We start from the raw sequence: 22,955 nt of genomic DNA on the forward strand, positions 1-22,955 counted from the left end.
AATAGAGCAAGGTCAGTTTGGGTTGGGGTGGAGAATTCTCTAAACACAAAGTACACAGTGAGTACCACTGGAATAAAGAGGAAATTATACCAGATAAGCAGCTGACACTGTGATTTAAGTAAGTCACCCAGACAACCTGCGGTTTCATTTCTTCACCTGTGAAACAAGGAGATATGAGCCAGAGGTTTCAACATTCTCTCTAATTTCAAGATTCTAACAAAACGAAGTGAGATTCAGGGCCTCCCTGGTGGCGCAATGGTTGAGTGCTGGGCTGTGAAGCTGCCCGCAGCCTCTGCAGTGCCGGTTCGATCCCCGGCCGCTGGCGAGGGTCCCACATGGCACAACAGACCTCTCCTGTCTTGCCTGCTGCTCTCCTCAGCAGTGTACTTTGTCAGTCTGCCTGTTCTGTTCCCCACTCTGGCTCTGGTAAATTCTCTCACCCTCCTGCACTTCTGACTGTACCAGGTGCTTGTATAAATAAATCTTTAAAAAATAAATAAATAAATAAATAAAGTGAGATTCAAAAGTCAAATGTGATATGACTAGAAAGAACTACTGGCTAAAAGTCTCTTCCAGGCTTAAGATTCTCTAATTCTACATATTTCTCTTATGGAAGTGAGAAGCCTAAGGTAAAAACAACTCACTTCCCATGTGAGCCCTTTCTCTGAAGAGGTTAATAAGCATTCTTTTGCTTAGAAGAAACCTCATCTTCAATATATAAATTGCAAGGGAAAAAGAGAGAAAACACAGGTTAATAGAAACAAAGTCACATTCTCTAGTCATACCTTGCTTAGGTTCTGATTTGAATGTAAAAAGCAGTTATGAGACAACTAGGGAAATTTGAATATTGAATACTAATAGGATAGTTGATTGTATTAATGGATTGTTAGTTTTTTAAGGTGTGATAACAATACCATTACTGTGCTTTTGAAAAAATTCTTATCCTTTAGGCATACCTATTGAAATACAGATAAGATGATAGCTGGAATTTATCACCAAACTATTCTAGTTGGGGAATGAATAGGGTGTGAATGAAATTTTACTGGCCATGACTGATAGCCATGGAAGCTGGGAGATATATAGACATGCAACTTCATTATATTCCTGAATTTTTGTACATGTTTGAAATTTCCCATGATAAAAGTTTTACAGGGTCTCTTTAATATAGTTACTAACATTTTGCTTTACAATTAAGCTACTTTAGGTTCTTTATAAATAAATATCATCCATAAAACCAGTCATTTTAAATCAAGATAAACATTCATGTATCATATTCTTGGACCACATATTAACAGTTCAAATGACCACAGAACAAATTGTACTTTTGTCCACAGTAGGAGTATCACAGAAAATAATCATTGCTATTTTTTATGTTATCAGTAGCTTTTTCATTAAAATATATTTTAGACCTTCCTTTTCATTCAAGAAAACAGTGTCCTTAAAAATAATAACAGAAGGGCCTCCCTGGTGGCGCAAGGGGTTAAGCATCGCACTATGAAGCAATCTGAAGCCTCTGCAGCATGAGTTCAATCCCTGGCCAGCCAGGGAGCAACCCACATGGCGCAGCAGACATCTCCTGTCTCTCCCCCTGCTCCCCTCAGCAGTGTATTTCACTCAGTCTGCTTGTTCTGCTCCCCACTCTGTCTCTGGTGAATCCTCTCAGCACGCCCCCCCCCCACATCTCTGGCCTGTACCCCAGCTCTTGTAAGCATAAATAAATAAATCTTAAAAACAAACAAACAAACAGTAACAGAAGAAAATGCTATGCTTCTTATTTTAACTAAAGAATTTATACTTCTGGAAGGGGACTTGAATTCTTCGATTTGAATCTCCAGTTTTTCATCTCTATTAACATATAACCAGCTATTTAAATTTAAAGACCCATAAAAACATTTCGGCATGGCCCTATTATTACTACATGAAAAACTGAAAAACAATTGTTAAGGCAAAGAAGACCCAGAGTAGAGTGCTGGTTGAGGACCAGGCTTTCCCCATCTGGCTCTCATCTTGGTTTTGTCTTTTTGTTTTTGTTTTTTGACTCTCATCTTGAATATGCTCCACTCCTACCCAGGCAGGACTCACTGGAAAATATGCCATGATTGCCACTGTGAAGTACATGTATTTTTGCCATTCTTTCTGAGAAAGAATAACCATTAACCTATCAGTATCTAGCTTTAAAATATATAGAGATAAAATATATAGAGATAGAGTAAGTCAAACCTCAGTTAAAGAACAGACTTACTCAGAAGTCATTGGCTCAGAAGTTCTTAGAAAAATATTTCATTAATTAACCATGGATTTTACTGCCAATACCCACAGAACATATTCTGTAGTTATTATATCTCTCTCAATGTACTTTAGATATTTATTTATAAGTATCCTCTTCAATTTTGAATTAAAATTTCACATTAGCAATATTTTTCACATAAGGGAACAGGAAGCATAAGTTGTTTTATTTTTTTTTAAGATTTATTTATTTATGTATATAACAACTGGGGTACAGGGCAGAGGTATGGGGGGTAAGAAGATTCACCAGAGACAGAGTGAGGAACAGAACAGGCAGACTGAAATACACTGCTGAGGGGAGCGGTGCGCAAGACAGGAGAGGTCTGTTGTGACATGTGGGCCAGCTCCCTGGCCAGGGTAACTCATACCGCACTGGCTGCAGACAGCCTCATAGCACGGAGACTTAACCCCTGCACCACCAGGAAGGCTTCTAAGCATATGATGTTTTAAAGCTCAAAATCCCATTCTCTGACGGACAGTAATTTAGTTCATTATAAGCCAATTCCATAGGAAAAAAAAAACAAAAACAGGACAAAAATGGAGAAGTATTTGAAAGCTCAGGATCTATAACAAATAGCACTATATCCTGCAGAAATCAAGAGCTTTAAAACAAGTCCCACAGCACCTGCTACCACAGTGCTTATAAGACTTGATCAACTTAAACCATGATGGCTCAAGAAGCACTTGGCCTTGCTTCCACTAGTCCATTAGTTTCTTGAGTATCAGTATCTCATTCATCTTTGTAGCCTCAGAAACTACTGACCATATAGAACATGCTTGGCAAATGTTTGTCAAATGAGGGAAGTAAGTGTGTGGGGAGATGGAGGTAAACCTATTAACAGACACATTCAGAGTGCCCTGATTTCCTTACCAATTTATGCATATAGGCTGGCAATCATGACTTACTTAGTAATGAGAAGTTCTAGGAAAGTTTATGTAAGTTAAATATTTGAAAATAAAATACTTGCTTTTTAAGCCAGGGGAATCTGTTATTTATTTTGTTTGTTTGTTTATTTTTAAAGATTTATTTATTTATGCATACAAGAGCTGTAGTACAGGCCAGGGATGCGGGGGAGGGGAGGTAAGAGGATTCATCAGAGACAGAGTGGGGAACAGAACAGACTGACTGAAATACACTGCTGAGGGGAGCAGCGGGCGAGACAGGAGAGGTCTGCTGCGCCATGTGTGTTGCTCCCTGGCCAGCCAGGAATTGAACTCATGCTGCAGAGGCTGCAGATAGCTTCATAGTGCTGCGCTTAACCCCTTGCACCACCAGGGAGGCCCCAGAATCTGCTATTTAAAGGAAATCTATAGTAAGGCCATTTTTAATGGGGAATAATCAAAATCCTTTAATTACTATACATTTCCATACAGAGTGTGCATTAAGAGACACCTGGTTCAAACCTATACCTTGCTTTCACCATCACTTGAGCAACCCTATTTCCCACAGTCTGAAGTTTGAGACCAGACTAAAAGGAGATAAAATAAACTGATAAAGTCCAACTTCTGGACAAGTTTCACCAGTATTGCCTGTGCCCTATTTTTAATTTCAGATGGCAAGCAAATTCCCTAATAATGGAGTCCTGGAGGTCAGCCAATGTTCCATGGAAGCCAGGCTCTGGATTATTCAGTTTCCCTTGGTTGATATGGGGTGGCCAAGTAATAAAAGAGTTCTTCAGTGGGGATCTGACTGTCAGGGAACATATCTCGGGAGCACATATATAAAGTAAAATTTGAAGCAAAAAAAACCCTCTAGTCTTCCATGAACTGGCACAGGGACAGACTAGTTAGAGATGCTAGCTATACAGGAGGCATTTGACAAGAGCGTATTATTTGGCCCCAACATAAAAATATGACTCAAGTTACAAGTTTTAGACGTTCTGGCCAGGAAGACAGTTTTGGGCAGAAGGAAAGACTCAGTATAGCACTGACTTACAAACAACAACAAGCAGTTCTGTCACTCCAGCTATCCAAAGCAACAAGGGCAGATCATGCCCAACCAATTGATTCCATAGTCAAAGGTTTAAAGTTTCATGGATCTAGGGTAGATTGATTGATTGATTGATTGATTAACTGATTTATTAAAAAGATTTATTTTTATTTTTATACAAGAGCCGGGGTACAGGCCAGATAGGCGGGAGGGCGAGAGGATTCACTGGAGACATAGCGGGGAACAGAACAGGCAGACTGAAGAAATACACTGCTGAGGGGAGCAGAGGGGCGAGACAGGAGAGGTCTGCTGGGTCATCTGGGATTCTCGCAGGCTGGCCGGGATCGAACCCGTGCTGCAGAGGCTGCGGACAGCTTCACAGTGCAGTGCGCAACCGCCTGCACCACCAGGGAGGCCCTAGGGTAAATTTAGCAAATGAAAATCTACCCTGGCAATGAGAATATAGGATAGCCAGCTAAGTTTGAATTTTAGATAAATAGCTTTATAAATATTTCCAAATATGGCATGAGACACTTAGAAATTTATTCATTGTTTATCTGAAATTCAAATTTCACTCTGTCTCCTGTATTGAATCTGACAATTTTCCTCTAGAGAGAGAGACACACAGTGAATCGTAGACCTTACTCTATTAAGGTTTTTGAAACACTCTTCACAATGCTTAAGGAGTTTATGTACTAGAGAACCTACTTTTTGAAGAGTGAAAAAAAGATGCTGATCAGTTGCCTACTCCCAGCCACAGTGAAGGTAAGAACAAAAGAGTAATATGGCTCAGAAAGAGTTTCTCAACCTCAGTATTACTGATGTTTGGGGCAGGATAATTCTTTGGTGTGGGGGCTGTTTAACAGCACACCTGGCCTGTATCCACTAGATGCCAGAAGCATATCCCACCCCCACCCCCACACTCAGTTGTGATCATCAAAAATGGCAGATGTTGCCAAATGTCTCTTGGAGGTAAAATCCTTCTTGGTTGAAACCAATGAATTAGAAGAAATAGTCAAATACACAGAAAGTGTAATATCCATTAACCAGTGGCCATACAACAAAAGTCTTCTCAAGGGAGAAATTTTCAGCTTGCCCCGGGCCCCTTCAAGCCCATAACAAGGATGAGAAGACTCAGTCAACTAAGACAATCAGAAACCCTTCATTTGCCAGAAGCACTAGGGAAGAATCTTTGGTGAGCCAAGCCATTGACACTCTGCGTGGCAGTGCACACATCACAGCAAACAGGGCGTCAGACCCAGCCTTTGAAGACGTTCCTTTTAAGTTAACCTCCCTTCCAACTAAACTTTTTCCAAATCTCTTCCTGCCATTTGGAAGTTGAGTGATTCTCAGCTGAAAAGGACTGTATATACGAGGTGCAGATGGCAGCAGTTACGGTCCTCACCAGATGCTGCAGTCTCTAATTTGATTGAAAGGATATAATTAGACAACAGAAACACTTTAATGAAAGAGCAAAACATGGAGGGAGGGAAGGATTGAAGGCCCTTAACTGATGCCAAAACACCCACCAGTAATAGAGGCTTTGAGTCTGGGGAATGGGAAGGGGAAAGCCCCTTAAAAGGACAGTCCCCATCCTGTTTATTTCCCCATAGACATAGAATAGGGATTTTATTATTGTAGATTTCCACTGTATTTTATGTGGGAACAATCTGATTAAAACCAGAAGAGTCTTCGGAAGAACATCAAAGAAAAACAAATATGGCTTCTGTGGTCATTATTAAAAATATTTTTACCAGCCCAATAATTTTCTTTGAAGATGAATTTTTATAGATTGAACAGCAGCAAGTAATTTACATCTTGTGATGGCATTGGTTAACAATCCCTACTATTCTAGAAAAGAACTACTTGGTCGCCATATTTCATCCAACTTTAGGACACCAAGGAATATGGACAGCCATTTACTGTATCTGTCAAAAAGGTATAAAGAAACCATGGGGACTTAGTCTTATGTGCTGAAGCCACTTTGAGTCATCTTTCAAAGTTGCCCATGTTATTTTTACTATTTCCTAGCTTTCAAAATTTTAGTATGAGTATACCGTTCTGGTTCTAACCAAGAAGTCTAACCAACCTGAAAGAAATCCAGCCCTCAAAATGTGAAGTTGCTAATGTGGTGTGACACGGGTTTGGAAGCGGCTGCAGCCTCCTCAACCCACTGGAAGCAGGGCCCCACCCTTGTGGTAAATTGAACAATAAAAGTTTAATGCTTTGGCTACTTGCCAGGGATTAAATCAGTGGCAAGAGAAAACTAGAAGCTGGGTCTAGCAGAGGGACAGCCTCGAGTGGGTCCTGTTATAACTGTGAGGGAGAGAGGGAAATTTGTGAGATACCCTAAAATCCTTTTGTCTGCCAAGATGTTTCCTAGGACCCAAGTGCATTCCTCTTAAAACTGGTACAAGTCCAGGATAGAGAGGTGTTTACCTAGAAAGAGGACTGAAAAATGAGGGAGGAAGAACTCCTCTGACATCCTCAGTGGGGATCTGACGTCCCTTCTGACACCTCTACAGTGGCCTCTTTCCTGTTCCCTGTTCAAATCTAGGAAAATGTCTCAGAGGTCAGGTCAGTGCAAAAAGCACTGCCATTTTAGGAGGAAGGCACTGAAGACAACGGAGTGGGGAAAAATAGAGCCACTTGGGTCTGCTCCTCCTTGATTAATACTTGCTGGTTGCTTCTCAAAGTTAAACTGTGCGGAAAGAAGAGTTATCCTTCTCAGCCAGATACCGGGTGAGCCACTCAAAAACTAACCAGCCAAGCGGTACTGGGGGCTTGAGATCTCACCTCAAAACTGTATAAGTAATTTTCTAAGGGACACATTCACTTCTTCCTATGTTTTACTGAGGACGCAAAAACTCAAGCAAAAGCTACATATCCAAACTTCTGGCCTCTCTCAAGTGTTTTGCATTAACTGTTCCACAGTACAAACACAATCAACTTGGTATGTTTGAATGTTTCATTTTGTTTTTTCAAAAATGTTTTAATTAAAACAAAATAATCAGACATGCTAAACACATTGTTGTCTTTTAAAGGCCACTTTAAAAATGACTATAGAACTATGGATATAAAATTCAATTGTTTGAGAAAGTGACAGACATTTTCTTTTTCTTTTTTTTTTTTTTTTTTTTTACCTGGCTGTTTTTCTAAGTTCTCAGGGCTGGTGCCACCTGCTGCCTGGGCTTTCCCCTGAGAAACAGATCTCTCAACGGTTTGTTCCAAGCAAAGTCTGCATAGTTGAACAAACTATGGGCCAGTTCCAAGGCAGGCACTATTTTCTTTATGTAGCACACACTGAAACATACTAAATTTCATTGTAATGCATTTTTTCTAGTCTTATTAAAGATCCAAAGATAGGTACATGATCTGTTTTTTTAACTGTGGTAAGATGTATGTAATATACAAGTTACCATTTTAACCATTTCTCCCACATGTCTCTTAAAGTTAGTAAGTAGTAAAAGGTAAAAGGTTCATTCATTCACCAAAATCAAGCCTCCTTGTCACTTTTCCAGACCAATGGATGCTGGGAAAAAAACAACCCACATGGACTAAAAGTAGGACTTTGGCAAAGTATACCTGTGGGCCAAACCTGGCCCACTACCTGTTTATGTACAGACCATAAGCTAAGAATGGTTTCTAAAATTTTAAATGGTTGAAAACAATCAAAATACTTTGTGATATATAAAAATCATGATTGTTAATAATTACATCACTGTTAATTTTAAGTACAATAATCATATTGTAATATGGTGGTTCTAGCTTCAAAAAAAAAAGAGTCTTACTTTAAAAAAATTGCATGAAATTTGAATTTCAGTGACCATAAGTTTTATTGGGACACAGCCAGGCCTGTGCATTTACATTTTGTCTATGGCTACTTTTGCCCTACAAAGTCAAAGTTGAGTAACTGCAGAGACAGTAAGTACATGGCCCCAAAAGTCCAAATTAGTTACTATGTGGCCCTTTACAAAAAATGTCTGCCAACATCTGGCTTAGAGTCTCAGATGTCATTACAGACACAAAAATTCTGAAGAGGGTATACGGCCCATCATCCAAAATCCCTAATCTGTTTAAAGCATTTTCTCTTCATTATTTATTCTGTTGATACAACTATGCTAAATTGTAAGTGAGAGTACAAATAATATCTATATTAAGCATACCAATTTGCTGCTAATTAGTAAACCTAAGTGGAACTCCTTGCTTTAAGATTTATAAAAAGGTCTCATTATATCTCTCAAATAGTTTTGCCTAGGGATCAAAATGAATTTTCACAAAAAGATCAGGAGTTCTTTGATACCAAGCCAAAACTGTTTTTCTTAAAATATTCAAAGCATGAAAGTAACTGGTATGCTGTTGGTCAACTCTACTCCGCTTAGTCCCCATGTTGCACACAGGTAATTCTATTAACATTACGTAAGTCCCCAAAAGGGTCAGGGCTCTGTAGACGGCATGAAGCTCTCTCACTGTTAAGTGAACTCATGGGTTACTATATGGCAAGACACACTGGCTAATGGACTACGTCTGGATGAGGAGCTACAAGAAAATGAACATCAACTATAAAAGGCTATTCACAGCAAAGGTAACCTGCATTGAGAAGTTCAAATGTGATGAAACACCTAAGCAGGTAGCCTGCGTTACACAGAAAAGTCAAATAATTGAAGTTCACACAGCCTTTTTCATTTTTCCTATTTCTCAGTCTCCCCTGTGGTCAGTAAGTTCCAGACAGGAGTCCACCTCAGAAAGTTCATCAGTCACATGGACCTGGCTGCTTTGCTCCTTGAAAAGAGAATCTAAATCCCAACTATTAGGGGCCTCCCTGATGGCCTAGGGGTTAAATTTCAGCACTACCACCACTATGGCCAGAGTTTGATCTCCCACCAGGGAGCTAACCTACATATGGCTCAGCAGACCTCTCCTGTCTCACCTGCTGCTCCTCTTTAGCAATGTATTTCAGTAAATCCTCCTGTTCTGCTCCCCACTCTGTCTCTGGTAAAAACTCTCAACCCCCACCTATGGCCTATACCCAGTTCTTCTATGCAGGAAAAAAAAAAAAAAAAATCCCAGGGCCTCCCTGGTGGCACAAGGGGTTAAGTCTGAGCACTAAGAAGCTATCCACAGCCTCTGTTCGAACCAGTCAGGGAGGTGACCCACATGGCGCAGCAAACCTCTCCTGTCTCGCCTGCTGCAGTGTATTTCAGCAGATCTGCCTGTTCTGCTCCCCACTCTATCTCTGGTGAATCCCCTCATCCCCTGTACCTCTGACCTGCACCTCAGCTCTTGTATACATAAATAAATCTTTAAAAAAAAAACAGATCTCACTGTTAACTTCTATCTTTCTTCTTATCAGTTGTAAAGGGAGAGGATCTCAAAGGAAGAATAGAGGGAAGAGAGATCATGTGAGGTTGGCTACACACTGTAATTAGAAGCATTGATGGGGAATGAGCTAACTGTTTTTATAAAGTCAGCATTCAAAAATGCAAACCACCACCAGTAATTTAAATATTACAAAATTATGCAGAATATAAGCATTGAAATAATTTTTTCCATCCACAAAATTTTAGAGAAAATTACAGTATCAAAAAATGTAAAATAGTAAGTTTGGCATATCCTCAGAGTAAAACGTGTTTTTTATTGGAAAGGATTTAAAAAACTAGTGGGTAGGATCTAGACAGGATGTGATGTTGAAGATCACGTGATATCTCCCTAAAACTAAAAAGAACAAGTCACAAAAGCACGAATATCTACCAGCATGGTAGGAAAAAGAATTGGCGAGGTCCAGTGAACTTCTCACAAATCATTTCACAATGGCTATTTACTTCTCCCTGACTCAGATTCCCAAATAAAAGCACATTAAGGTTTGTGGTTCAAACTACACAGATTACATTTGAGCCTTCCTAGCAAAGCAAAGGCGCCTAAGGAGAGAATGCCACCTTCTAACAAGTATAAGCAGAGTTGGCTCATTTAATAATTTTCAGAACTATTACTCTACCCTTTCCAGAAGGGTACCAGAAGAGGACCTAGTTAATTTCTACCCACACCTCTTTCTCTTTAAAGATATTAAATCCTGACCACACAGATGGCACAGTGGAGCTAAGGGGTTACTAGGTTACAGTTACTTTGACATATCCTGGCTCTCTGGAAGTTCCTCCTTCATTCCACAACATTAGTAATCAAACTATGGAAGGTCACTAGAAGGCCTCTGACCATTCAGAAGCCACTTAGGAGGCTAAGGTTTACAGCACTTGGAGACCCCTGTCCACTAATTCAAAGTCATTCTATGCCTTTTACAGGAATTAATCAGAGTGGAAGTTCATATTGCTACCTCAGAGCAAGTGAGGTATCAAGTACTTGGTGAACTGTGAATGAAGCACTATAAAAAGTATTATTAAAATATGTTTACTAACTGTCTTCTATATGTGGGAGTGTTACCTGCAGTGTATCATTTAATCTTCACAACACCCTGCAAGGGCGTCATCTTTCAGATGAGAAAACTGAGGCTCAGAAAACTGAAGGCAAAGCCCAGAGTCATATAGTATATAACAACCAAGCCCCATCCTTTCATTAATCCAAACTGATACCTAAACAAAGCAATTTTGAGTTTTCTCTCAGCAGCAAACTCCTGTCTTTCCGACATCCAATTTTGGGTGGAGAACCCAGAGATCGGTTTTCCTACTTAGGCAAAGGAGTAATGAACCCCTCCCGGCCCTTTCACTAATGCCCAATTCTCAACACTCAAACAACCTGCAGAGAAATTTAACTGGGCCAGGCAACGCCCTTTGCCTGCCTGCTCTTCAACTTGGAAAGAGTTCTGCTGCAAAGAAGGGTGTGTGTGGAAGGTAAGCAAAGTTCCAACTTCCATCCTGGTGGTGGGCCTCACTACCCTTCACCTGGCCTTGATCTGGGGACCGGGCAACCTTGTTGAAAGAGGGAGGTTGCCCGGGACGCTGTGTAGAACCCTCAGGATAAGACCCTAAACTCTGCAGGGGAGAAGTTCCCACCAACACTTCGCTTCATCTGTCCCTGCCGGGCCAGCCCCGGAGTCAGGAGGAAATTCAAAGAGGCCCCGCGGGGGGGAGGGGAGAGCATGCGTCCAGGCCGAGCTCCGCGGGTCGTCCCAGGACCGGGACCTGCCTCTAGGAGGGCAGGCGAGCGACTCCTCCCGAGGCAGAAATCAGTGTCGGGCAGGCGGGGCGGCCGGACGGGGCGAGGGGCTGGGTGCCCGCTCTTCAGAGGGGGCGCGAGGGTCCCGGGCTGCAGGCGGGAGGGGAGGGCTGGAGCTGGGGGGCGCCTCGCGGGGCTAGTGTCGGGGCTCCTGACCCGCGGGTGCCACTAAGAGGACCGGGGCGGGGCGGTCTGCGTTTGAGGTGAGGTGGAAGAGGGTCCCGCCCGAGACGTGCCGCTGAGGGGTTTAGGGACCGGGGTCCCTGCGGCGGAGCGGACGTCCCAGCCCCGGGGAGTCGACGGGGGACTTGGACAGTCGCCCCCGATCCTGAAAGACCTAAGACGGCGGAGCCGGGGCAGTCGCTGGGAGCCTGGCGAAGGGGCGCGGGAGACACCGAGGCAGGGGAGTCCGGGCCGGGGGCGTCGCTGAGGCGGGGGGACAGCGGGCGGGCCCCGAGGCGCCGCCGCGGGGTCGGGGCGCGGGTGCTGAGGCGGGGGCCGGCCGGGCCGGGGGGCGTCGCTGAGGGGCTCAGAGGATCCCGAAGGCAGGGACGAGGGCGTAGGTCCCCGGCGGGCCAGCCCGCAGCGCCCTCGGGCGGGCTCGGCGCTGGGGGGCGCCCGGGGGGCGCGCACTCACCGGGTCCGGGGCCGGGGCCGAGGCCGGGGCTGGGCGCGGGCCGGGCCGCCAGCGTGAGCGCGGCGGCGGAGAGCAGGGCGAGGCGGGCGGCGGGCGGCGCCATGGGCCGTCAGTGCGGGGCCCCGGGGCGCGGCCCGGGGGAGAGGGGGCAGCGCCGGGAACCGGGGGCGGCCATGGGAGCGGGACGAGGGGCCGGAGCGTGGCCCCGCCCCGCTCGCCGGCCGCCCCGCCCCGCCCCGCCCCGCCCCGCCCCGCCCCGCCCTCGCCAGCGCCGCCGCCGCCCCGGCAGCCCGAGGCTCGCACGGCAACGCGGCCAGGCCCGAGGGGCGGAGTCGACTGCGCGCGCACGCCCCGCCCCCGCGCCGCGGCTGCCACTCACGCTGCAGGCCCCGCCCCCACCCCGTCTCACCTGGGCCGGGCCCTCCGGGAGGGCTGGGCCGGTCCGGCCGAGGGGCGGGGCTAGCAGGTGGGGCGGGGCCCAAGTCCCCGCCTCCGAGTCCCCACGCAGAGGTGTGGCCGGGCTGGACAGGGAGCCCTGCTCAGCCGGGTGGTGGCCCACACGCGGGCTCCACGGCAGGGGCAATAATCGCAACAGTAGTTTGCAAACCGCTTTTCCTTGCTTGGATCATCTTGATGGTTAAAAAAGGGTGCTCTGGAGGGTTCACGTCCCGCTCGGTCCGTCACCTGTAAAATCTTGGACAGGTTTAAAGGAAAAATAACTTTCTTCCATTTTCTCATCTGTTAAATGGGGGCGGTGGTAACAACTACTCACAAAGTGGTTGTGCTAAATGAGGCGATGCCTGGAAACTTTTACGCGCGCGCGCACACACACACACACACACACACACACACACACACACACGAGCTTAGAAAATGCTGAGTTCCTTCCACCTTGCAACCGCAAAGCAGGCAGCATCCTGGGTCCTGGTTCCGAATCCTGTCACACACCCTTTGTCAGCTGGGGAGACTTTCTGGCTCAGTCTGAACCATTCCCCTGCAAAATGGAAATAAAAGATCTTTCGCAGGGATTAGACGAAATAGAAACAAGTCCACAAGGCAGTGGGACGGCGATGATTATCTTACAGACTGGGATACTGGGTTCAGAGAGAGCGTGCTTTGCTCAGACTTTCGCCCCCACCCCCACCCCGCGCGCCAGGCCCTTTGTCATCTCCCCACCCCCCCACCCCAACCCCCTCCGCCGCCCCGTCCAGGCTGCGCCAGTCCTCCCTGCGGCGGAGGTGACCCTGGCCGCGCCGGGTTCGGGCCTATGGTGGGCCTCTCTCCTCCCCCACATTCTTCCCACCCACCCCACCCCCCCAGACAGAGGAGATTTTTCCCTGGGCTCCCGCCTAAAGAGCGGGTGACGCCCCGCGGGGCAGGTCCGGGCGCCGCGCCGGGAGCTTTCAAGTCCCTAGTCCTGGGTTTGCAAGTGCGGGCCTGCGCCCGGCGCGGCTGCAGGAACGTCTGCCTTCGTGTGCCCGCCTACATGCCGCGCCCAGAGCGGACGACGCAGTCCCGAGCCCGCAGGCTCCTGCGCCAGCCTCAGGTACCCCGGCCCTTGCGCCTACTCTCGATCTCCGACACCAGCCCCCGCGGCTAACAGCCCCACCCAACCCCCAGCTGCTTCCAGGGCTGGGCCCCAAAGGCGCAGCTACCTCCCACGAGGCCTCTCAATCTTAGTCCCTCTCCACCCACACGATCCAGCGCTGTGGCAAGAAGAATCTTGTTCAGTCATTGTTTTCACGATGTCATTCCTGAGTTCAAGAATCCTTTGGGCTCCTTGGTAGAGATGGGGACACCCCTATCCAACCACGCCAGGTCCCTGGGGACACACCCTCCACATCCCACCTGGAATTTGCCACTCTTGCTAACCTCTCTCTTCTACAGCAATTTGGGCCCTTCCCCATCTCCGGCAGAACCTGGGAGTTCTACCTCTAACTTGGACCCTGGCAGGCAAGAGTACCTTCAAGGAAAATAAAATGAGAAGATGCAGATAAAGCCATCAGCACAAAGCAAGCAATTGGTAAAAGTGGTCCTTCCTCCGTTGAACAAATATTCAGTAAGAAGCATGCGATGAACACCACACCACAAGACAAGATGGTCCCTTCTTCCTAGGACTGACATCCTAACAGGAGAGAGGTCAGTCCACCAACATGAAAAAAAATTGAATTTCAGAGAGCCAAAAGTACTACACAGACAAGAAAAGGATGTTAACAGAGAATGATCTGTGGACTGTTTTACAGAGTGCTGGGAAAGGTGTGGGTTTTGGTTTTTTTAAGATTTATTTTAGCATACAAGAATTGGGGTGTAAGCCAGAGGTATGGGAGAATGGTGGTGAGAGGATTCACCAGATACAGAGTGGGGAGTAGAACAGGTAGATATACTGAAATACTTGGTTAGCTCCCTAACTATGGCTGGAACTCAGGCCGCAGTGGTTGGTGAAAGCTTGATAGAGCTGAAACTTAACCCCTGCGCCACCAGGGAGACCCCCGGTGCTCAGAAAGGTTTTTAGTAGAGCTGGACACAACTCTAGAGTTTACAAGGGTCTTTGTTTCTCATCCCGGTTTCAGAGGAAGAATTAGGAAGAGGCAAACAGGAATTGAAAATTAGGTTTAAGTCTGGGGATTCATGGTTCATTATGGCAGCCTCAGTCTGTCCTGCCCCTCTATGGGATAGTCACCACTGCTGAGGGGGTACCAGGCCCTTACCTTCAATTAGCTCTCTCCACCTTGTTGTACAACCAAGATGGGCTGTGTAATTTGCAGGGCCAGTGATAAATGAAAATGTGGGGACCCTTGTTCAAAATTATTTAGTTTCAGGACGGAGACAACAAAGCATTAACCAAGTGCAGGGCCCATGAAGCTGACTTGCACAACTCAGAAACGGTGTGCAAACCCCTGCCCCCACTGGTGGCTATGAGAAACAGCCCTCTAGCCTTCCCTGGGTCTCCCTCCCTGATTTTCCAGCTTAAAGCCCAGGACAGGTGGTGGAAACAGTGCACACAGGCTAAAAATATAGCCCTGCAGGTCTAGGTCAGGGCACTTCATGGTTCAAGGTCTTTTGCTCAGTTATGCGGTCTTGGCCTTTGGCAACAAACAGCCCGAGATATTCATTTCAGTGTTTCAGTTAGCGGCTTCATTTCATGGAGTGAGGAGATTGACTGTAGGTACTGGGTCTCCATAGAGATGTTGATGTCTGTCTGCCTGGTTTACCTGCTTGTACTCTGCAGTCAGGCCCTTTGATTTCCAAGAGGGCAGCAGGATTTGCCAAGATACTGAGAGAGCTCAGCTGGTGGAGCTTGGGATGGTTTCTGCTCAAAGGGCAGTCATATTGGGGAGAGCACTGGATAAGGAGCCTGACTATAATAATTATAGCAAACATTTACTGAGGACTTTATTAAGCTCTAGGCAACATTTGTCTTTACATTCCATATAATCCCTTTGAGGGAGACACTTTCATCCATTCCCTCCTAATACAGAGAGGTTAAAGGGTTTGCCCAAAGGTCACATAATGGTGAAACTGGGTTTTGAACCCAGACAGTTGGACTCCAGGACTTAACCATCATGGTGAATTGCCTCCTTGTTCTTTTGTTGCTCTGGCAACACATACGTACTGAGTAGCCCAGGGCTGGGATGACGTGAGGCAAGTGAAGCATTTACCTCAGGCACAAATGAAAGGGACCCTCCAAAACTCATAATTATTTATTAAATAATTAAGCATTATTTAATAAAGTTTAAAATTTATTAATTTATTTTTTATTTTTTTTTTATTAGCAAAGTTTTTTTTTTTTTTTAATAGAGGCATGTTTTATTTATTTATTTATTTGTTTGCTTGTTTGTTTATACATGCACTGGGTACAGTCAGAAGCACGGGAGGGTGAGAGAATTCACCAGAGCCAGAGCGGGGAGCAGAGCAGGCAGAAAGACCGAAGCACACTGCTGAGGGGAGCAGCGGGCGGCAGGAGAGGTCTGCGCGCCATGTGGGACGCTCCTCCAGTGGCCAGGGAGCAGCCGGGGATCGAACCGGCGCTGCAGAGGCTGCGGGCAGCTTCGCAACCTAGCGCTCAACTGCTGCGCCACCGGGGAGGCCCTAAAATTTATTAATTTAATGAACAATGTTTTCAAAAGCCTAAATGAATGCCAAAAAAATTCACAATGAACAAAATATCAAAAATGTAAATAAAAACAGAATCTATAGTCCTGATTTTCCTTTTGCTCAGGCTTGACTCAGTATAGTACTGTTTACTGCTCCTGTTCCCCCAGGTTTCTGTGCCAGGCAAGTAGTGATGAAAAAATTTCAAAGTAGTAGTAGTTTGTTTTAATGTGGATGAAGGGAGAGAAAATATTTGGTCTTCAACATGATGAATTAAAGGTATTTATGGAGCATCCAGGTAACCACATCTGAGAACTCAGTGTCAGATGAGAAAGGGCTCAGGGTGGGCAAACACCCTTATTTCATACACTTGGCCCACAATAGGTGGGTATTTGGCACATGTGGTCTAAATCACTGGTCCTCGGAGTTTGCATCATAGTTCAAGAATCTTTCCAAATTCTCTCATCCAAAGTTTTTCTCTTCTTTCCTAAACCTTCTACATCACAAACCTCAGATATGTTCCCATATGGGTGGGGAAGTTTACTGCTTGGGTGTTAAAACAAAAACATCTGAAGATATTAAAAATAAGTAAATTCCATAGAATTTTTGGGGTGAAGCATAAAGGAGGAAGATGAGAATTAATATAAATTGGCTCAGTTTCCTCTATATTAACTGATTTTCCAGAAAGAAAATAGCACCTAAGAGACGTTGAAAAGAAAGGTAGTAGTAAAAAAAGGGAAAAAAGAAAGAAAGATTATAGGAGCTAAAAATACAGTGAGGAGAGCTTGGCTAAGCATCAAAGAAGGGCAGATGTGTTTCCAAATAGAAGCCATGGTTTAGGTATGTCAGGAAGCACAGTTCCAAATGATGAACAAATGATGGGTGGGAAACAAAGGCTATTTAGGCTGAACTCAGCAGAATAAAAAAAGTTTCATTAGAGAATGAAACTTAGGAAAGGCTTTTTAGCAACGTGGAAGCCCTACTGCCTCAACCCAAGTTCTTTGAACCGTGTATTGGTACCAATGATGAAAACTCTTGCCAATGGACCGAATAGAGTCTTTCTACTCCAAGTTATAATTCTGAACAACCTTTGATGGAACAATCTCTTTTAAAAAATAGTCACTTTCCTAAGGATATCCTCTGGTACTTCCTTTCCTTTGCACCTAAGGAAGCATGAGATATTCTGGATAACTCCCTCCACCAGAGGGAAATATACTAGTCTATGAGGACAGTGAATCTGACAAGTGCGTAGTGAAGAGGGAACATGGGGAAGAAATTGCATGATACCCAAGTCACATCAGAATCATTGCTTGACTTCATCTTAGACAGATGCACCTGAAGGTCAAATGTTGGATCGTGTAACTCAGACCGTGGGAAATACAGTCTCAACAAAGGATCAGATGAGTGAACAGTCCACAATAACATTAGTAAGAAAATTCTTTATTGAGTGCTTACTATGTGCCAGGAGCCATACCAAGGGCTTCACTTGCATTGTCCCATAATCCCAGGGTATGTACTACCACTGTCCCCATTTTACAGAGGAGGAAAGTAAGGTTTCGAGACATGAACTTACTGGCCCATTGAGAGATGGATTGGGGATGTCAAGTCATGCAAGCCAACTCCTGAAAACAAAGAAAGTCTCAAGACAAGGACTAGAACTGGGCCCAGGTATGGTACATTGATGGGCTGACCAGATGAGAGGCAAAGCATCAGTGAGAGCTCTGCACTCAGCCTCTGCTGGTTATTAGCTATGGGACCTGAGATACAGTTCTTGAGCAATTTGTGCCTCAGTTTCTCCATTTGTAAATTAGAAATAAAAGTCACAGTATTTTTGGTAGCATTTCATGAGCTGATGCTTATATGGTGCCCAGAACAGTGCCTGATATGGAATAAGTATTCGATACAGATTTTATTGTCATAGGAGAAATAACACAGACTAAATTACCCTAGTTCTAAGGTATATGTTATCTATTGAATTACACTGAAGGCAGAATTTTACTGAATTTTAAGAGTTTGGATCAGCTGTCACCCACATGTACATCTGTGTTAGGAGATGTCAAGTAATTCCCTTGAGCCAGAGTAGTGTCACTTGGTCATTGAGTAAAAGGCCTAGGAAAGTAAAAACAACCAATGAGGGCGTGGAAAGAGTAGATGGGGAAGGACAAGTAAGAAAGAGAAGAGCTACTTCTTGTATGCTTTTCTTGCAAGATATTTTCCTTCTGTCCCTGTCATGCAGAGTAAAGGCCAAAGGTAGCCCAAAAGCCAGGAGCCAGTTCTCTGGGATTCACGGGCTTTGAAAGGATGCTGGCCTGCACAGTCTTCCTCCAGACGTTCGCAAACCCTTCCCAAAGACAAACCCTTTCCAACGTCCTGCTCTGAAACTGACCCACCTCTCTGGAGGTGAGGCCAGGGCTCACCACTGAATGGGACCCATTGTCCTCCTGATCATGTGAGCCCAGATGCCTTCGACCTGGAGGTGGTTCTACTGAGGCATGTGGTGCGTTCTGCCTGCAGACCTTGATTCACTCCAGGGACAACATTAAAAAAATCAAACAGGCAACACATGTGATTCCAGGATCGCCTGCCAGATTCGTACGCTCTTTTTCCATCATTTCACTCTCCTCCCCCTCGAAGGGTGCCTCCTTTGGCATTTTGCGTACGAAAAATCAAAACCACCAACAGGACGAGCACCTGATAAGGAGTGAGGCATTGCCCAAGAGTTCCCAGGAAGAAGCGTCTTTGTTCTCGTTTCAAGCCCTTGACACCGCTAACAGCTCTAATTACTGCATTTGCCATGGGATGTAAAATAAAACCACATTCCAGAAACCATGTACTCTCCTGGGGAGAGACACGCAGGGAGAGGTGCCCAGGGCTGCAGGAACGTGTTCTTTCGTTGCTGGTCCCTAACCTTGGCAGCTATTCTGAGGATTTAACAGTACCTTCTTTATGTCTTTGGAGAAGGGCACTTTTGCACATGTAAGGATACATCCCACTACCTGTATCCACAAATCTGGTCTGCATTTTTGATTACCTGTATCCACAAATCTGGTCTGCATTTTTGATTGTTGCGTGCAAAGCATGCTTCTTAAGAAAGTGAGGACCTTCAAAATTCACCCAACTCATTTTAGGGGAAATGAGGACTGCAGAAGTCCTGAGGCTGTAAGCTCATCAAAATAGAACTTCATCCAACATAATTTAACTATAAAATCTGATGATGTAACACCCACCCACACCCACATCACAAACCAAAGTGACATCACAAATAGTAGAGATAATGGTATAAAACTGCATGTGAGCCAAAATCTAAACAAACTGCAATTTGCCCACACATGACTGAGGCAGAGAAAGACAGGTGACTAGAAATACTATAACAAAACAAAACAAAAACAAAGGAGAAAAAAAGGAAAAGAAAATACATATTTCTTCCCCCTACTTAAAGCTAGCTAAAATAAAATTTAAGGCAACCGAAATATGGTAAGGTGATTTTATTTTTTTGTAGATGTTTCTTAGAAAACCAGGTCTCTTTAAGTATGTGATTCTAGTCTTTACAAGTCGTTCTCTTATTCTTGGTTGGCTCCAGGAAATGGAGGCCAGCATCATTTACATTGTGATTTGGCCTTGATGGACCTGAGTATATTTCTCTTTTAGCAGCTTTTCTTAGTTTACGCAGTCTGGTTAGAAAATGTATTCAGGGTTTGGCAGGACTTTCCCTGCTATTATTTCTGTGTAACAGCATGGTTGAAGAGTGACTACAGTTCCTATAGGACTCTTGAGCGATCCTGTCTCCTATTTCTTACCTGCTGTAGGCTCCCTTAGCTTTCCAGCAGAGAGGAATTGTCTTTCAATGTAAAAGCTCGCTGATTCTACTTCCAGTCCAAGCCAGTTCTTTGAAAACTTGAATATCACTATAACCTTTTGAAGTTTCTATCACTATCCTACTCAGTAAAAAAGGCTTTGGTGAGCAGGAGAGAGGCTATGTGGAAAGATTTCTAAGACCTGTAGGGAAGGAATGACCTATAAAAAGATGTTAATACTTGGCCTCCAAGGTAGACCTTCTTGTCTCTGCTTGAGAACTGGTTTTTTTTATTTCTTCCCCTCCCACTTATAATTCTAGCATCCAATCTGTGTGAGAAGAGACCCCAGCATCCCTACCTATGGACTCCGACAGTCTATATTACTGAACACCAGGTTTCAGGACTGCTACGTGGATTCACCAGCTCTCACCAACATCTGGACGGCCAGAACATGTGCAAAGCAGAGCATCAATGCCCCAGCATCAGGTACGACTTCTTCTTGGGAAGTTGTAAAGAACCCATTAATTGCCAGTTCATTCTCCCTGGTTAAGCTGGTACTGAGGCGACAACTGAAGGATAAGTGCTGCCCAGTACCACGAAAGTTTGGAAAAACAAAATCCGTGAAGAGGTTCAAGCCCAAGGACAATTCAGCACTGAAAGTCACCCAGCGGGGCACAATAAGAAACTCCATCAGTCCCAAGAACAAGCGGCCAGTGGGGCAGTGGCTGGGCTCACCGAGGTGCAGGAGGCCTGCGGGAGGCAAGAACGAGGTAGATGGTGGCTGGTGGTGGAGAAAACGTCATGGGGTGGGGAGAGGAAAATGTCAGCTAGGGAACACTTAATGCTTTAGAGATTTATATGAAGTGAAGGAAATCCTAAAGTTAAAGACAGGGTTGTAGGGGGTGGAGAGGTGGCAGCCACAGCATGATAGAGAGAACACAGCCCTGGGGTCATGCAAAGGGCTTTTGAACAGAGCCTTGTGTAGAGCAAATGCTTAGGATCCTATGTGGTTTCAGTAGATGATCATTGTGGTTATTAATCTTCTAGTCAAGTGGCCTTGGGCAAACCAACTTCAATTTCCTAGCCCTTAAAGCAGTCTCCAGTTGACTTTAGAGGAGTACGGGGAACTCACAGTGGTATACATGGAGTTCAGTCAGCTAGAGCATGCTAGACAAATGTTAGTTGTTGCTGTAACCAAGACTCTGGAACACAAATCCCAGATAATCATTATGAGCTCCCTTCTCAAGTCTTAGCTTTGACTTTTCTGCTTTCTTCCTGGCTAGAGTAAAGAAAGTTCAAAGGAGAAAAAAGTAACAGTCCGCCAAGATCTTAAGAACAGATATGCTGAACCTGTGGCAGCTACCCAAGTGCCACCCCGGGACACTGGGACAGCAGCCTGGAAGGGCCTAGTGTTGCTTCCTGAAACCAGAAAGATACAGTTGTCGGATACGCTAACCATCCACGGCCTCCCCACAGCCGGTTACCAGGCTCTGTACCACACTGTGGTTGAGCCAATGCTGTGGAATCCTTCAGGAACCCCCAAGAGGTACAGTTTGGAACTGGGCAAGACTATTAAACAAAAGCTCTGGGAGGCTCTATGCAGGCAGGCTGCTCCTCCTGATCTTCAAAAGCACCTGTTGTCAGGTAAGAAGCGGCTGGAGGTCCACTAGGAGCCCGTGCTCAAAAAAGGGCCCAAGTTACAGAGCGAGAAATAGAATAGGAACTCACAGCACTACGTTATTCTCTGCTGGATGTCTGAGAAATAAACATCACTTTTCACCTTCTGTGTAATCTGAGTGCTTTGCAAATTAGTAACTACCTTCCTACGGACATAAAACCGATGGCCAGAGACACTGTGGGCCCCTTTCACCCCACGATTAGGTCATTTCCAGGACTAGATGCTTGGACCTTTTTCCTTACAAGCCCCTTTTCCTTACATGGGTTTGAGGGCCTCTCCATTTTCCAGGTAGGAAAAGGCTGGCAGATGAAGTCAATAGTTTATATCCAGCCTATGTACATGCTCTGATTTTAAAAGGCAAACTAGATTCCTGAATGACCATTTCCCTCCTTCCCTCTACCTAGGACTGAGTAGAAAAACTACCTCTGCCTCAGGGACATCATCCCTCACACTACTTAATGCTATCCCATGGCACAACTAAATCCCCAATAACCTGAACTCTATGTTAACAGGTGAGGAAAACAGAGGGATGCGTCCGTGAGCGGGCTGAAGTTAAAGGCACTGCCTTTACGCAGACCTCTGCTTTGCGCAATCTTTTAGACCTTTACCAAGAAGAGCAATGACAACATATAACACATACTTGATAAAATTGTATTTTTTTTACAGTCATTTGTACAGTTTGTTACAAAACCATAGAAGACTACAACTCGTTTTAAAATCATTTTTGGTCAGCAAATACGTAAAATCTGTGTGCAATTATCATGTATTTACAGGGCCTCATGTTAGTCATTTTCAATGATTATTCCAACAATGTCACACTCTCAACATAAGACATGGCTTAAGATAAATATATTAGTAAATAAATATTCTGAGAACATATTTCCATAAATGAAATGTGCTGCTATACATATACAGAATATACATAAGTTGTTTTCTAGCCTTTAAAACATTTTTTAAAAATGGTAATGTTGGTGAAGGAGCCCTTAGATTATTTTATTACAAAATCTTTACAGCAAAGTCTTTACAAAATATCTTTTAAGTGCTATGGGAGAAAATCTTAGAAAACATTTTAAAATAGTGCCTTGTTAGACCAACACAATAGTTTATATATAAAGAATAGAAAAAGGCAGTTCTGTTTAGAAAATAATACTCTTGATTAGTAATTATTTTTTTCAACCTCATTTTAAAAGCATTAGTCCTGTGTGAACTTTTGAGTAGAAACTAGCAGCACGTAAGGGAGGGTCTGAATAGAGGGACAGCAGATGGGGCTTTATAAAATGGCTGGGCTTCAGAGGAGAGGGGGAAGAGACAGAGTTAAAGCCAGCTCACTGGGGCTATGTCTACAAAGAGGTACCTTGTGATCAGCACTCC

The 22,955-nt window shown here is 44.7% G+C and overlaps 2 protein-coding genes across 3 annotated transcripts in view; one reads left to right on the forward strand and one right to left on the reverse strand.

The window, feature by feature from the left end:
• The window catches only part of KREMEN1 (kringle containing transmembrane protein 1), a 54,403-nt gene extending 42,168 nt beyond the window's left edge, over window positions 1-12,235 (reverse strand). For both annotated transcript variants that reach the window (XM_084253873.1, XM_084253872.1), the window contains exon 1: window positions 12,021-12,235. In XM_084253873.1, the coding sequence (XP_084109999.1) occupies window positions 12,021-12,123 (103 nt within the window). In that variant the 5' untranslated portion in view covers window positions 12,124-12,235. The remainder of the gene's footprint in view (window positions 1-12,020) is intronic.
• A 1,271-nt stretch (window positions 12,236-13,506) lies between these two features.
• LOC311183672 (uncharacterized protein C22orf31) lies at window positions 13,507-21,576 on the forward strand (the record flags this gene model as incomplete). Its single annotated transcript, XM_084253217.1, has 3 exons — window positions 13,507-13,566; window positions 20,227-20,676; window positions 21,190-21,576. 3 exons carry the CDS (start codon window positions 13,507-13,509, stop codon window positions 21,574-21,576), a joined length of 897 nt encoding a protein of 298 aa, XP_084109343.1.
• Between the last annotated feature and the right edge of the window lie 1,379 nt (window positions 21,577-22,955).

Source organism: Talpa europaea (assembly GCF_964194135.1).
Source record: "Talpa europaea genome assembly, chromosome: 14".
Classification (NCBI taxonomy): domain Eukaryota; kingdom Metazoa; phylum Chordata; class Mammalia; order Eulipotyphla; family Talpidae; genus Talpa; species Talpa europaea.